Raw genomic sequence first — 17,237 nt, forward strand, 5'->3', positions numbered from 1 at the left:
TGTGTGGAAGGAGCAGTGAAGTGAAACATTTGCCAGAGAATTTACAGTAAGTGTGATAAAGCTGACACATGATTAAAAACTTAAAATGTGCAAGCAGGAGAAATGGATAGCTAATCCTACAATATTATCTACATGATATTATCATGTATCAGCATCTAGCATTGTCATATAAATACTTTGAGTGATCAGTGGTTGAGAACTACAGAATATAATACTGCTGAATATAAAAAGGAATGATTGAGTAGCGTTAGACTAAGTTTGATTTTAAGTCAGTCATTGAACAACGTATCATTATAAAGCATGTATTTACTGCAGGTATTGATCAAGGTAAGGTACATTGACAGGAACGTTATCATACTAGCAAATGTTAATTTAGCTCTTCCTGTCACGTTTCAATCTTTCTTAAATGCTACTTATTTCCTCTGCTGACCTGAAGGATAGTGCTATTTGCAGTCAACATAGTTTTCTACATTGTATAATCAATAATTGTTACAAATCCTCCAACAACATTGCTTTAATAGTTCTCAAACACTTAAATTCAGCATAACCAATAAAAATGGTGAAATTTCCAGGTGTGAAGGGCACAAAGTTTTTATGAAACCTGGTTGACACACCAGGCCATTGACATCTTGGTTGACAGCTGGGTGCCCCACAGGGTTCCTATATATTTTGCTGGTTGCTGCCTTTAATAGTCTACTCCAGGTTAAGCATCATCCTGTATCATTAATTATTACATAAAAGTAAGATATTGCCGTTATAAATGGATACTAAGAAGTTTCAATTCACTGCTTATCAAAAACCTATCATTGTTTCTTCTACTCACAGCGTATCCTACGGCTTGTCCCATGCTGACAGCCACAACCTGACTTCTGCTGGCAATCACAGGATGCCATCACCATTCAGGCTGTGTTAGGAATTGGAGTGGGCTGGAGATTCAGTTCAGTTGCAGCTGCCGCCAAGAGTCACATTGGGTTGGTGCTGCAAGTGCAAATTGGTTCACCGATCCCAGTTTAAAGCTGGTGAAGTTCACAGCTACATCTGTCAGTTCTCCTGTCAGGTTTTGTACGTATTCTACCCTAAGTAAAGCTGCAAGATTTGTTCCAGATTGTCCTTTATCAAAGATTTTACAGCACTTAAAATGTAAATCTTTTATTTTGTGATAATAATACGATATTACTGTTTTTATTTGTTTAATTATGTCTACCCTATTGTATTTTATCCAATTGAGGAAATTATAGTCCTAATGGAGTAACAGAACAAACAACTTAATACATTTAAAAATTACAATAAGGCAGCAAATAAACAAAAATAACTATACAATTGTTATTCATTGGAGTTTTCATAATATCAGTGTAAATCACTTCTTGTTCACATAAATTCTTGTGTGGTAAGAATTCTGTTCAAACTATGTTTCATTCAACATAATCGCCTGAATTTTTCAGGTGGCGGGGTCTTGTTTCCCGCCATCTGAAGAGTCAGCAGGGAACACAACCCACCCTCTCCAACTACCCTGCAGCCAAGTTACACTCCAATGGGTGTTGACTGGCAGAAGGCGAGACTTCCACCACCACCCCCTCCTCCGCCCACTCAGAAGTCCCGCCTTAGAGAGCTACTGGCCAATCAGATTGACCAGCAGCTCTCCAGTTCCCGCAGTGACAGAAAAGTGCTGCAATGGATAGAAAAGGAAGTTCAAGAAGACGTTGGAGACTAAGTCTGGGAACCGGAAGCCCAGATAAATTGAAGGGGTCCCAGGGCGGGTAGAGAAAGGGATGGGAGGGAAGGCAAAGGGGGGCAATTGGGGTCTTGGGGGAGAGGTTGGGGGGGATGGAGTGGGGGAGGTCCGGAGACCACCAGACCTTAAGCGGGGTGGGGTGGGGTGGGGTGGGGGGTGGGGATGGTGCCAGACTTCAGAACAGGGTTCCTTCTCACCCGAGATGTAACTTTGTTATATTTCGGGATCCCCCATGGAGGTTCAATCTTCCCGCCAGCTTAAAAAGTTGACGTTGTGTGCGAAATAGTCCTTAAGTGGCCATTAACTGGCCACATAAGGGCCTCAGTTCGGGCAAGGGTGGGCTTCCTGCCTGGGACCTTGCCTGCCCCAGTGCAAAAACCACTGTGTGGTCAGGGCATGGAGGTAATCCCGTCCCTTCAATTTCATGCTCTGCTCCCGACTAAAAACCCGTTGGTGGGGGATTGCAAAATTCTGGCCAATCAATTTAAAGTAATGCTGGAAAGAGACCAGAAACTATCAAAGTTAAAAATGCTCAACTGGACAAGAGTTAATATCAGTGATTTCACAAGTACAGGTAGATTGGAAAAGGCAATTCCAGGGTAAAGCAGTAACAAAATAATGGAGGGCATTTTCAGGGAACAGTTCAGGTACAAACTAGGCATATTTGTTCAAAGGGAACAAAAAAAAATACAAGATGGGCCGAATGGCCTCCTTCTGTGCTGTAACTTTTCTTTTCTATGGAGAATACAGAAAATCTAAAGCTAATGTGCCCTGAATGATAAAGGCGATAATAGTTAAAAAAAGGCAGAAACAGGGGCCATATAACAAATATCAGGGATAAGGTTTAGTTAATAACCAGAAAGATTATGGAAAGCACAGGAGGGAATTCAAAGAAATTTAATATGGGAAACAAAGAGAGTTTACAAGAAAAGATTAGCAACAACATTAAAATTAGCTCAAACACTTTATAAATACAAAGTGCAATCAGATAGCTACGAAAAGGTCGGGCCTATGAAGAACCTAAGGGGAAATCTTCCTCTAGAGGCAGAGGACTCTATATAAGAAATGCTTATTTTGCATTCGTCTTCAAAAAGGAAGTGGATGATGTGAAGGTAACACTAAAAGAGGAGAGGGGGATTATGGACTGAAAAATAATAGAGTAAGTGCAACAAAAAGACTATTATTACTGAAAGTTGCTAAGTCAGCAGATGGAATAAATCCTATGTTGCTGAAAGAAGCAAAGGTAAAAATAATAGAGGCATTGGTCACAATCTTTCAAACTTCGTTTGATACAGGAGTATTGCCAGAGGACTGGCAATAGAACTATTCAGGAAAGGGAATAGGGAAGAACCTGCAGGCCAGTCTACCTAACATCAATTGGTAAGTTATTAGAAACATTATTATGGAAAAAATAAAATTTCATTCAGAAAGACGTGGGTTAATGAAGGAGAGACAGCATCAATGTTTTAAAGGTAAATCATGTTGACTAACTTGATTGAATCCTTTGATGAGGTAACAGAAAAAGTTGATCAAGATAGTGCAGTGGATGTCAATATGGACTTTTGGAAGATATTCAACTAAGTACTACATTGGAGGTTTATTGTGAAAATGGAAGATCACGGAATTAAGGAGAAAGTGGTGGTGTGGATTCAAATTGGCTCAGTGATAAGAAGCAAAGACTGGTGACAAACGGATGTTTTTCAGACTGCGAGGGAACAGCACTGCAAGCCCCCCTAAGGGTTAGCTTTGAATTAACTGCTCTTCATAATTTTAGTAATGACCTAGGTTCGGGCGGAGAGAGCAACTTTACAAAGTTTTCAGATAATACGAAACTTGGCAAAGTAGTAGATTATAATGCACATAGCTCTAGGCTTCAGCATGACATGGTTAGGATTGTGAATTGGACAGAGGTATGGCAGAGGAGTTCAATACAGAGAAGTGTATAGTAATTAACTTTGGGAGAACTAATGTGGCAAAATACTGAAGCTTCTTTCCTAAAAGCACTGTGGCTGTACCTACACCACATGGATTGCAACAGTTCAAGAAGCCAGCTCACCACCACCTTCTTAAGGGCAGTTAGGGATGGACAATAAATGCTGGCCCTGCCAGCAATGCCCACATCCCATGAATGAATGAATATTAAAAAAAGACAATAAACTATAAATGGCACAATACAGAAAAGTGTGGATGAGCAGACAGATCTTGGATGGAATCTTATCACTTTAATTCTTGGTGGAGTGTCGGGATCATTTTTAGGTCCGGAACTCAAACATGAGAATAGTGGGCCTTCTGCTTGTTCTTTCTGGGAGATGAACAATTAGGAAAGTTGGGCAGGATGATGTGGCCATTTTGCCAGAGGAATGATTTATCTTTAAAGGGGCCATGGCATGTTGCAGAGAAGCTTGCCAACAGTTGTGTTTTTTAGGCTGCAGCACCCACAGGAATGGAGGGGAAGCCTGGGAAGGTTGCTCCCTAGGTCCCCCATTCTTACTTGGATGTGCAGCTGAGAGGCTGCAGTGAGGTGAGCTATCCAAAGGACATGAGGAAGTGTCTAAGGAATTGGGAAGCTACAGTATGCTCCCCCCAATCTGAAGACCATGTACCAAGAAGATCTAGGGCCTCAGGAGGATGGGAAAGGTGAATGGCATATCAAGTTCTGCTGCCCAAGCCCAACACACTGAATTGCCCAGCAATCTCGTCCACAATGCACTGGAGATCAACACAGCTTACAGCTCCACTCATTCCTCTCCCTGCAGATACCTTACATTCCCATCTGAGCAGGCAAGACTCGCACTCATCCTTGCGCTCATGCCTCACAGTAACCCTCCACAAATGGTGACCTTCTTGCTTCTGCACACAAACTATTATGAACAGTCACACATCTCTACTTTCTCTCATTGCAGAAGAGAACACACAACTTGGTGAGAGGCAGAGGTACGTGGCTGAAGGAGGCAGGGGAGGGGTTAGGCCTCCTATCTCAGTCACCTTGTCGCTGGTAATGTGTGTCCTCCCTGCGAGCCTAGCACCAGGAAGATGCAGATGTTATCTGTGACCAGGAAGGGCCAACCCCTTTTCTCTGTAGACATGCATTTGGCTGAGAAGAAAGCAATTAGTGCTTCTGCTCGTGTTACTCCTGCTGCAGTTGGAGCACCTAGCAGTGGTAAGCCCCCTGCCCTAGATCCTCTGCAAGCGTGGCCAGTGGAGCAATATTAGTTGCTCCCAGGCTGCTCTGAACGCTAGTGGTAGGGAAGTGCAACTGAGGATGGTTGCAATGCTGGTGTCTTCTAAGGAGCTGGCAATCACCTGTCACACAGTGATAGCATTCTCTGACAAATGCAGTACTTATCAAAGCAACCTTTCAACTGGCCATATCTGCAGCTCTTCAGTGTAGCCGATCAAAGCCCAACACAACTTTTCAATTACACTGAGGAAGTCTCTTCCACTGTGCTCCCATGTTCTCTATGTTGCAGACACAGCATGGGACTGTTGGGAAAGAGGGAATCTATATACAAAATCCCTCTGAAGTGCCTGCTTAACAACTTTGATTGCCTTCCCTCAGCTGTGGGGGTTCCCAGATTCATCTCCTGTCCAATCCAGGGAAGATAGAAGGAGATGAAAGCATGTCAGGATACTGGAACGGTATTTTGTGCACTTTCCCAGTCCTCTTCCCCATCTCCATCAGCCGGGGAAAATTCCACCCCCTCCCACCCTTGGTGTCTATTTATACACATCCTTATAAGTAGAAGGGCAAGTTGATATGTTAGCTGTAAAAAGAATGTGGGTTACTAAGGTTTTTAAGTAAAGGAGTAGAATTTAGCAACAAAGGCATCATGCTAGAAATTTATAAATCACTCAGTAGGCTGCAGCTGGAGTATTGTAGACAATTCTGGGCACCACACTTCATGAAAGATGTGATGGCATTAGGGTGGGTACAGAGATGGGTTTTCATGATGTTCCTCAGGATGAGGAACTCAATTGTGAAAAGAGTTGGAAAAGTCAGAGTATCGTTGGAAGCTAGAAGGTTAAGAGGTGACCTAATGAGGGATTTCGATAGAGGAAATAATGAAAAAATATTCCCTTTAGTAATTGGGCGTAAAACTAGAGGTCATGGATTCAAAATCATTGGCAAAAGATCGAGATGGACGGTGAGAAGAAATTTTTTCACTCAGTTGTTGGGATCTAGAACATTCTAACTGAAAAGGTGGTGGAAGTGGAAATCATAAATAATTTAAATGGGAGTTGGACAGGTACTTCAGGATGAGGACCTTAACGGGGTTATGGACAAAAAGCAGGGATTGCAGGACTAAAAACAACTGGTCTTTCAAAGAGACAACACAGCCATGACGGGAAAGATGGTCTCCTTCTGAGTTGCATGGTTGTTTGAATCGATGATTCATGTGCAATGTTCTTACCTTTCTTTTGATATCAGTAAACTGAGAGAACATTAAAGACCAGTAGAATGCCAGCTCCATGATGTAATAGTAATGGAGATCAGAGGTTAGAATCTGTAAAAAAAAAGGAAAAGCTGTTAATATGTAGTACTTAATGGATGTATCAGGGTCAGCAATGCAATCCAATAAATAGCTCTACAATTAGGGCTGACTGCAAATTTCTTGAGTGACAATCTCTTACTTGGGTCAGGGTCAGTCTTATGAGCACAGATATTTAGCACTTCACGATATTGGCTATTGTGTTTTGACATTATTATGGTGTATTTATATAGTTCAAGAAAATCAGTGAATTTGCAGTATGATGACGGACTGAAGCATGTTTCCGCTGACATTTCATGTGACAAATCTATAACTTGCTTTATCAAATAGGAATAAACATAACTGAATTTTAAAAATATTATTTATGACTTCTGCTGATTAAAGTTGTGCTAAGGTTCACTCGCCATATTGGAAAAATTGCTTTCCTAGAACACTGAGTGAAAGCATTTCCCAAGTTGGAGAAATGTGTCATGAGAAAAAAATATTTACTAGGGCAGTGTGAATGGGAAAAAGTTGAGATCACCTTAGCAAAGACAATAGCATGAAAGCAAAATGTTTTTGACATTTTCAATTTGAATGAAACATTTAAAAGGAGCACTATTAATTCAGTATTGCCCCATTTTATATAGGAAAATCATACTCACTAATACCTGGTTAACAACTTAAAAAATAAACCCAGTTTGTTACCTGCAAAAAGATTTCAAAGAATTTTAACGTGGTCGAGTATATGAGCTTAGCTGTGGGTGGGTTGAAAGCTAGGCAAAATGCAGGCACACTAGGAAACTGGCTCTAACCTTGTAACTTCTCCATTCCATTCCAGCATGATATAGGCTGTATGGTACACAAGCCCCATCAGAAGAGCTGTCAATTCCAATGTTAGTCAATTACAGTGATATCAACATGGGTCTTGCACTTTACCTATGGCTTCATGGGTTTCCTAAGCACCCTGGAACTCGTTACTAAAAGTAAGTGAGAAGACAGTGGCAATCAAGGGGACTGAAGTCATGACAGGGGCGTATGTCAGTGTCTACTCAGTACTCATGCTGCTTTCTTTGTTGCTTGCGTGAAAGAGCTCTTCACAGTACTTGTGTTGAGAGGTGACTTCACACACTTTGGAAGTGTCGTCTACAATTTGGAGGTTTGATCTGCTGGATTGTGGAGCTCTGATCTCTGGGTGTAGCAGTGTTATTTTGGACCTCAGATGAGGACCAAGGTAACCAGCAGAAGCAGCAGGACCTGCACAAACAACAGCCTGCTGCTCAGAGATCTTCAGCTCCGAAGGAGGGTGGGCATGAGCAGATGGGGGCAGCATGCAGGAGGCCATTACCAGCACACTTGAGAGGTGAGTCACCAGATGAACATCCAGCTCATTGCCTTACTGGCCAAACCAAAATTTGAGTATCTAAGCTGGTACAGGGCATGCATTAGTCCTGTGATGGTCCAGAGTGTATGACTTCCTCTGGAGAATGATCACTGCTGTCCATGATGTGAACCACCACCTGTGGGATGTGTGAAGGCCCCATGGGAGATATAAGATGTTAATGAGTATTATCAAGGTAAGAATACTAGAAATTATCAAATTATCTGCACATTATCATATTTCACTCGCTGTTGACATCAAGTCAACATGATTGTGTTGTATGCTCTGCAGCACTTGTTAGCTGTGAGATCCACTTGCAGTTCTCTGTCTCTCCTCTGTGTTCTGTACTCTCCTCTCCTGCAGGGAGGGAAAGAAGAGGAATATGGAGAGAGTAATGGCATGTGTTCACCCAATGGATGCAGAACATTTGTTAACAATGAGAAATAGGCATGATATTGCATAAGGGTGAGGGTCAGAGTCAATAGTGAATGGTCAGATGAGAATGTGAGTAAGTGCATTGACAGAGAGGGCTGAGTTTACATGCAAGATAAGTTGGTGTGAGGAGTGATGTGCTTTCGAAGGCTGAGTGAGGGGGTTGAGCTAATATGCAGGGTGTTGCTAAATATGACGTGTTAATCACCTTTCCTATGCTACTTTGGTCATTGAACCACTTTTTGTATCGCATCCAAGAGCATTGCACCATGATTCTGCTGCCAACCTATTGTGCAACCACTGCCGATGCCTCCTCAGTGCCCTCAGCTGGCTTCTTCCTCCTGTTGCTGGGGAACAGCATTTCAATGTAGGCCCTCACAGTCTGGAGCAGCAAATCCAGGGAGGCTTCGCTATAATGGGCTACAGCCTTGGACCTTTTAGATTCCATTCAGGCATAAAAGTGTCTTTGGCTCCTGATCCCAAATTCCTTCAAATTGTATGTTTGGGCTGTCCCTTTAAATTGTGGAGTTGATATCACATCATGCGGATCTTCCTGCAGGCACATATTGATCAGGAATCTGGAAATCATATGGTAATGCAGTGAATGTTCAAAAAGCCACTGCAGTGTCTTCCACGTTTTCTGCATGTTCCCGGACCCTGACTCCTACTGCGTCGTAAACATAAAATTGCTCTGCTCATGTCAGGTCTCCCACCACCCCTCACTCCTGGTCTATTCCATAATATAATCCCAAGTGACCCTGAACAGCCCCAATGGAAATAATGGCAGGGGTTGGGCGGGGCGGGGGGCAGAACTATACATCAGCCTGGGGGTTAATTTAGATAATGCAGACAATGCAAAACTGGGTGGAATAGTTAAATTTGAGGAAACAGCAGCTCATTTTCTACAAAATGAAATGGACAAAATGTGTAATGGGAGTCAAACATTAACAGATGAAGGTTAATATGAACAGATGTGAGGCATTACATTAGGGCCGAAGAAATGAGCAATATTGGTACTCCAGGAACATGTTAAAATTGCTAAAGGTGGAACTAATAGAGAACTAGGAACTTTGGTAGATTGAATGCTTGACATTTTCTCCAAATGCAAAGCAACAATCAATAAAATGAACAGACTTCTGAACAATGTAGCCAATAGCCAGATGCTCAAACTGCACAGTGCTATGACTGATTACATCTTGAGTACTCTGTCCAATTCTAGTGATATAAGGTAGATATTCCAATACTGGTGATATAACAGTACATAGAAGAACATGAGGCTATTCTCTAGTCTTACATATTGAAGTTTTGAGGAAAAACTGGAGAATCTTAAGGATGTCAGTCTTGAAAATAAGTCTCTGAAATGTCATCTCAGAGGTATACAAGGCAGTCACTGGTATGGAGATATGCAAATCCAGAAGATCATTTTAAACTAAAATGCAGCAGTAGAACAAGGGCCCAGTATCAACCAGTATACATTAGTTTAGGATTGATTATCATAAAATCCTTAACACAAAAGGACCTAAATTTGAAAATGAGAGCAAAGTGATCAAAACTTTCAGTTGTCCACCTGTTCTTATGGGCACACAGGCCACACTAAATTTGTCCTGTGTCTGTTTAGCATGAAATCAGTGAGCTGTCAGTGATCTTCACTAACAGTTCTCCTAACAGAGGAGGTGTGGGAAATCGAACATCAAAAGCATAAGCTAAAGAGGAGGTGCGCTGCGGCTACAAACATTTTCATCTGAAAATTCTTAAAGTTTTTCTGAAGATGCAACTAGTAGGGGAGATAAAGGGGTGCTATGTTCTCCTTTTCTTTGACATAAATGTAGCAAACATGCACAATGATTGGTGGGTTCTTTATTCGAAGACTATATACAGATAGAGTTAACTGGGAGATTATTATACATGCATCTCACTCCTAGGCCTACTGCTGATAGTCTGACTACAAATCATGGGACTACTACATCATATCCTGTTGATTGACAGCAGTTTAAGATACACACCCTCAAAGGTGCACACACATCATATTACAATACCTTCTTTTTCTCTAACTAAGGTTTACCCTTAAAGAATCAAACTATTTACATGGCAGAAAAAGAAAATAACATTTTGTCTGCATGTACACAAAGCAATAAAAATTTACAAGTTTCTGCTTATCCATCCAGCTTTTGTTATGAGGACCTTTGCTGAAGGCTGCTGTTCATTTTCAGAATGCTGGTCAGTGTTGCTTTGTTTGTGTTGTGTCTTAAATCGTGTTCTGATCACAATATGACTGCTCGGTGCTTCTGATTGTGGTATTGTTCTGATTTGGCATCTGTTTTGTCGCACTGTCATGTCATTTGGTGTTCGTACTTGATATAATTTTGGTTCTGGGCATATGCTGACAATTTCTCCTGGATTGCAGGTGCCATCAGTTGGGTGATGTACTCAAATTTTCTGCCCAAAGTTCAGGTTGGGTAATTCGTTACCTGCATGCCAGTCATGGGCATCTTTCATCTTCCCCTGTTTTTTGAGTAGTTCATCATGTACTCCTGGGAATATCGATGGGTGATGACTCAGGAGGTCTATCTGCACATGCCTGCTGAATAGTAATTTTGCAGGATAAAATTCACAAATTCGGAATGGGTTCAAACATTGTCGTGCAGTCTGTTGGCTGATGATCTGCACTGTAGAGTTAGGTGACTTTTCCTAGTGTAAAAATGGGGTTTTCGATGGTGCCTCCTGGGGTCTTCCGTCTTCATCATTGTCTTGACGATACCATGTGTGGTGACCAATGACAGGTTCTTGCATGCCAGTAGGCCTGCGATCACTAGACCTGTGGTGTCCACAACATAAAATATTTGGAGTGACCAGGGTGAGTTTTTGTAATGATACTTGAGTGTATGGGTCCCAGGTACTGAACCTCCAAGCCATTGTATGTGGTGAGTTTGGCTTTGATTGGTTGAATCATCGTTGCCATTTCTGTGGATTCATACATTTTATTGTACAAAATGGAGGGATGTTTGCACCTGCACCAGTATCTAGTTTTGCATACAGATTATGCTGATCCTTCATCTGTGGACATATCATCTGGATAGTGGCAAAGGTTTCTATTGGTATCACTGTGCCAATACATTCTTTGATGTTCACCGTGCTGAATGTCCGACCACCTTATGCATCGATGGTGTAGTCATCCTCATCACTTAAATATACAGCTTTGCTAGCCATTTTGTGGATCTTGTCTTTATGCTGCTTGGTACACAGTCTTGGTTAGTTAGAATGCAGTATCTGTCTGGTCTCTTGTTGTCGCTTCTCATGATGTCGAACCACTTATTTTGGCCTTTGTTTTCTGTATTGGTGCTTCTAATGTTCCTCCAGGGTCTGGTAACTGTAGGGCTCCTTCTGCTCCTCAAATGTCTGCAATGTGAGCGAAATCCTAACGGTGTCACGACTTATGCATGTCACGCTTGTCAAGACATGTTCTGGACCGGTGTGTTTACCCACAGACATGGTCAGTAAATTTGACATGGGGAGATGATTCTGGTGAGCAGGTAAGATGATGAGGAGCAAATGCATTGAAAATAGGCTCCTGGTATTGGACGGTGGGAAAGGCGGTCTGCCATTGAAGGGCAGAGCTGACAATCACAAACTGGTTTCACAATGACGTAAAACCTTGGCCTTCACACCATATTGTCCACTCACACCCGCCTTGACGCCTGACGCCAACAGGGGTGGAAAATTCCATCCTAAGTTCTACGCACAAAACCGTGATTTTCGTGCAAAATGGAGCTGCCTGCTTCAAAGGGAAAGTGAAACAGTGAGAAAGCTTTTTTACAGTCTACTTCTAGCTGTTAGGAGCAGCCCTGCGTAACCTGTAACCTCAGCCCTTCTGTTCCCCACTTCTCATCACCCTTCTCGAATTATTGAAGCACACTTCAGTACCTCCTTGTACTGCTGCTCCCCTTCTCTGCAAGTTTCTTGTCATCTTGTGCAATTTATTAAACAGATAGGCTTTTCTTTTCAGCCCAGCTTCAGCAGTAATGAATTCTCCTGTCTGTGGTGTTCTACTTAAACTGAAACACCTGCAGTCGGCTATTTAATTTCTGTTCCTGCTTAAACTTCACAGCAGATAAAATTTTACTATCTAAGCTCTCCCAAATGCTAACCACTTACCAAGACCCAATACCTATTGGGTGAGCGAGGTACGATCCCAGATTAGAGTTACAGTGTGTAGAACCCCTACAAAGCTGCAGAACCCTTACATGCAGTGAGTCTGGTTAGTTTTTTCACTTTCCCACCAGCTCTTTTCTTCAGTTGCGTGTGAAGGATTGAAGCTTGTATATTTGTTCAGTCAGATCTTCAAAAACCATGCTGCCACCATGTTATGTTCTGCTTGTTTTCGACATAAATATATCAGTTATATACAAGGATATGGGTTCTTTCTTTGAAGATAAGACTATATTCAGGTAGATTTACTGGGAGGCTAAGTTTGGTACATCTGATCTCTGCCTGCTACTTGCCGACTGCCGACAAGCCATGGGACTTCATATCCTGCTGAGGTGGGTTATTATTGACAGCTGTTTATGATGTACTCCCTTAAAGATGCATGCACATCCTATCACAACAGAGATAACCAGTAAATGATTTCCAAAAGGCACTCAAGGCAATCATATTAAAGCTTAATACACAAGGTAGGGGCTTATGGAGTTGAAGGTAATATATTAGGGTAGAGGATTGGTTAATAGACAGAAAGTAAAGAGTAGCGATGAATGGGACATTTTCAAGACAGGATGTGACTAATGGAGTGGTGTAAGAATCAGTGCTGGGGCCTCACCTATTTACAATCTACATTAATGACATGGGCAGGGACTGATAGTAATGTATCCAAGTTTGCTGTAGGCTGTGAAGAGAACACAAAGCGGCTGCAGAGAGATAGAGACAGGTTACTTGAGGGGGCAGCAAGGTGGCAGATGGAGTATAATGTGAAAAAGTGTGAGGTTATTCACATTAGTAGTAAGAATAGAAAAGCGGTCCTGCATTATACCTGTAACCTCAGTCCTTCTCTTCCCCACTGCCAATCACTCTCCTCGAATGACTGAAGCATATGTTAATATCTCTTTTTGCTACTGCTCCGCTTGTCTGCAATTATCTTGTAATCTTGTGCAATTTATTAAACATATATTAAAACAGAAATTGACAATTAGGCATTGTAACTGTTAATGGATTAGGGTCATTCCAGGCAAGCTTGAGCTATTGTAAATAATGTGTATTAGAGGCTGAGACATCCTCTCCATTTTCTTGAATGCAAAGTAGTGTAGTTCTGCTTTGAATAAATTATTAACTCTTATCAGCAAGTGTTGCTATGGAAGTTTTATCAATATGTTATTATTCATACTTGAAAGGGTACTTAGCTCCTGTTTTATGTACTTTTTAAATATTTTTTCAAAGTGAATCAAACATTGCTACGTTTTTTTCTCTATCATAGTTTTTACTTTGAGTATTACAGTGTAAGACAGATATTAAGCTAAGTAAAATAAGCAAATAGTGCATACTGCTTAACCAGATAAAACTCGTACAAGTATCACAAGTCTGCTCAATGTGCACTTTAATATCTTAATTCAAATAATGTACTGCCCCCAGTCATTGTATACCAGCCAAAATTGTAGTCTGATAAAACATTTAGCTTTCACATTCTGATGTATGTACTAACTAGCAATCACAGTCTTGGAATTTTTAATGACCCCTTTGTAAGATGGGGCAGTATCTCATTGCACAGAATGTAATTACTTTAAATTTTATTTTTTTTAAAATTGGCTGTTTCAAAGAATAACAGCTTGAGGAATCTGTTACACTGTCACAACGATGCGCAATAAAAAAATTACAAATGATCCATGGATGTTATAATCATAACTTGTTACTGAATTACCAAATAGAGCAGAATTCACGATGGCAGCTCTCTGCTGCAAATATTAGTGTAATATCAATGATTTACCATGAAACTTTGCCTATGTAGCATATATTTCAGGCACAATAAATGAAATAATTTACTGGAATGAACTCAGACTCTTGATCAGACCATAAAAAAGTAATAAATGATCATTCTTTTTGGTGCTTCCCTGTATGTTGTTCCCGTAAGATTCCGGTAGACGAGTTTATCAAAGGCAAACTATGTTCTGACTGTAAACTGGGACTAAAAAGCTTTATTTTTATTGCCCTGACCATATACTAGTTGATGAGAGATTATCATCAGTACAGTTGTAAAGCAAAGATTTATAATATTCATGTGAATACAATAAGAGAGGATCAATGTTTTGACTATGAAATAATTTCAGGGTGAAATAAATGGTGCAAGAGGATGGCAGAAACTGGTCATACTATTTACTAAATCATGTTTCTCAAGTAATAGCTGGGACCATCAGCATTTCATATAGTCTTTCACTTCCTGCCTTTGCGGTTCCCATTCAATGCTTAGAAGGCCAGGGAAAAAAGGAATCCATTCCCAAGGCGATCCTGGGCCTCTGGTGGGTTCATTACCAACAAGAGCCACTGCCTCCCTGGTGGTCCTGCCAATCAATGAGGAGCTGCCAGCCTCTAATGGGTTCTCAACAGAACCGCAACCCTTCCTCCTTCCTCAATCAGAAACTGAATGCCTCTGAACAATGGACCACCGTGTCCCACCCCACCGGAAAGCTGTAAGTAACCCCGACAAGATTGGTATAATCCCGGCGGAACCATCTGAAGTTAGCAATTTAAACTGCATTTTCAAATGGTTCCCAGTGCAGCGCAATTGTCCGGAAGAAGTGTGCATTTCTGGGCAATTGCCATGAAAACCTTTACCTGGGGACTTCCCAGAGGGATTCCCAAGCGTATCTTCGGGGTACCCCACAATCCAACACTGGGGAGCTCGGAAGTTACGGACCATTATGTATGAACAGGGTTTGCAATAACAAGGCTCACCTATGATTTTTATACATATATTGCTTCTTTTAAATAAAGGCAGTATACTTTGTACATAATGCAGAAAAGCTGATGACACTGTTCATGACACTACATTTCAGTTAGCCAAAATAACAATGCCTAAAAGAGGTACATGTTGTATCTCAGTTAATGTGTTACCTGGTAGGGATAGCTGTACCAACAGTGCCTTGTTTCCCATAACCAAGGAGCCTATGGAAAAAACAGAATAAATCTTAAGAAACAATAACAATGCTGCATCAATCTTTGGCCATAAATACATATAATGAGTTGTAAATGTCAATCTCTTAAAAAATCTATGGTAAGGGGGAATGCATGCCTCTCTTTTTCTAACCTTTTTTTAAACTAGACATTTGCCTTACTTGCTTCACTGTCTCCTATTTGAAGAAGTTACTTTGATTCCCCACTTACAGCTCCCATTTGGGTTTCCTGCTAATTATCAAAGTAAGAGATAATTACATTTACTGTATTTGAGCCGATGGACCCAAACTCCTTAGATAAATGGAACTGCTCTGCAGCATTTACAGCGCAGTCTGTTTCATTTATTGAGCATTTCCACTTGTTTAAAGATGATTGAATAACATTTCCACTCAAGTTGTGTAAGTCTAACTCGCTCAAACTGGAGAATCTGTAGCAAGGTCTGGGCTTGGAATGGGAGCAAAAGCGCAAAACAGTATTGAGAAGTAGTCAGAAGTATGGAAAAACATGAAAATCAACAGGAAATGTGTAGAAAGGAGAAAAGTCCATATTTTCTTGATGCACTTTCATACAAATCTAAAAGCACATGACCGTGAGATGAAAACATCCTACTGCCGTTTCCATATTTATCTGTGCCATTTTTCAGTGCCACATTTTTTTTTCTTCACCTTGTTTGGTGTGATTTCTATCAATGCTGCTCCACAATCAGTGACAGGTACAGTAGTTCTGTTGAAGGGTCATGAGGACTCGAAACGTCAACTCTTTTCTTCTCTGCCGATGCTGCCAGACCTGCTGAGTTTTTCCAGGTAATTCTGTTTTTGTTTTGGATTTCCAGCATCCGCAGTTTTTTGTTTTTATAACAGTGGTGAGGCTGCTGTTTCAATGCCTTCTCCCCTTAAAATTAGAATACTCACTGCTGCATTACACTCCATCTAGTGGTTCCGCCATGAACTGGCACATTGTGTTCAGCAAGTGTTCAGGTGTTCAGGTTCTACTTGAGGCTGGCTTCAAACTCCAAGACTTGCAAATTGTGATTTGAATGAACAATTGATAGAGCTACTGAGTCAAAAAAATGCATTTACAGATTCACTAAAACATTGTTGTAAGAAAAAAAACTTCTCAAGTGCATTACAACGTGGCTAATTTCATTTCAAAAGTAATTTATTGGCTGTAAAGCACTTTGAGATGTCTGACGATCATGAAAAGAGCTATATAAATGCAAGTCTTCCTTTTCTCTTTTTAAATAAGAGGGGGGCCTTACAGCTTTGCACAAAAAAAAACCTAGCTGGGTTTCACAGGTTCAGAGTTTTGACTTAAATCCTGAAGCACAGTTAGTCACTCCCATAAACAGTCTTAATATTTTGTCTTTTGGGACATGACCTACTTGTCCAATTTCTAACTATACAATAGCATAACAATAGCATATCCCTGTAACGTGAATCAGATATTCAGATCTTTCACAAAAGCAAAATACCGTGGATGCTGGAAATTGAAAATAAAAACAGAAAACACTGGGCATACTCAGCTGGCCTGACAGCATTTGTGGAGAGAAAAACAGAGTTAATGGGCAGAATTTTCTGCCTACTGGGCGGGCGAGCCCGACCTGATCTCTGGAGGGCGGGGAGCCGATCCCCGCCGGAGAAGCGGGCCCTGCTGTCATTTTAAGTGGGCGGGCCAATTAAGGCGCTGCTCCCTGTGCGGGCGGGGAGGATTCCCCAAATGCGAGAGTGCGCTCTTTCACGCATGCGCATGAAAGAACGCACGTCTCCCTGAGACTAAATGCAGCCTCAGGGAGATCGCTGACAGTTGTATAAACAATAAAAATAGAAAAAAAAAATCCTTAACACGTCCCCCTCATGTGACAATGTCATACGAGATAGGACATGTTAATAAATTTCACTAAAACTTTATTCAGCTTTTTAAATCCCTACATGAAACCTCATCCCACCGATGGATGAGGTTTCATGTTTTCTCTAATCCCCGCTGGGGCTCCTGGCCTGCCCACCAACCTTAAGGTTGGGCGGACAGGTCCTTTAATTGTTTTAATGATCCTGTCAATGGCTTCAATTGG

General features: G+C 41.3%; 1 protein-coding gene across 6 annotated transcripts in view; it reads right to left on the reverse strand.

Annotated features, from left to right (window-relative positions):
* The window catches only part of cers6 (ceramide synthase 6), a 319,130-nt gene that overhangs the window by 83,907 nt on the left and 217,986 nt on the right, over positions 1-17,237 (reverse strand). For 5 of the 6 annotated variants that reach the window (XM_041201235.1, XM_041201234.1, XM_041201230.1 and 2 more), the window contains 2 exons: positions 15,110-15,160; positions 6,145-6,237 (listed from right to left, as the gene is read on the reverse strand). In XM_041201235.1, the coding sequence (XP_041057169.1) occupies positions 6,145-6,237; positions 15,110-15,160 (144 nt within the window). The remainder of the gene's footprint in view (positions 1-6,144; positions 6,238-15,109; positions 15,161-17,237) is intronic. The other variant, XM_041201233.1, reaches the window with a different exon arrangement.

Source organism: Carcharodon carcharias, chromosome 12 (assembly GCF_017639515.1).
Source record: "Carcharodon carcharias isolate sCarCar2 chromosome 12, sCarCar2.pri, whole genome shotgun sequence".
NCBI classification, from domain to species: domain Eukaryota; kingdom Metazoa; phylum Chordata; class Chondrichthyes; order Lamniformes; family Lamnidae; genus Carcharodon; species Carcharodon carcharias.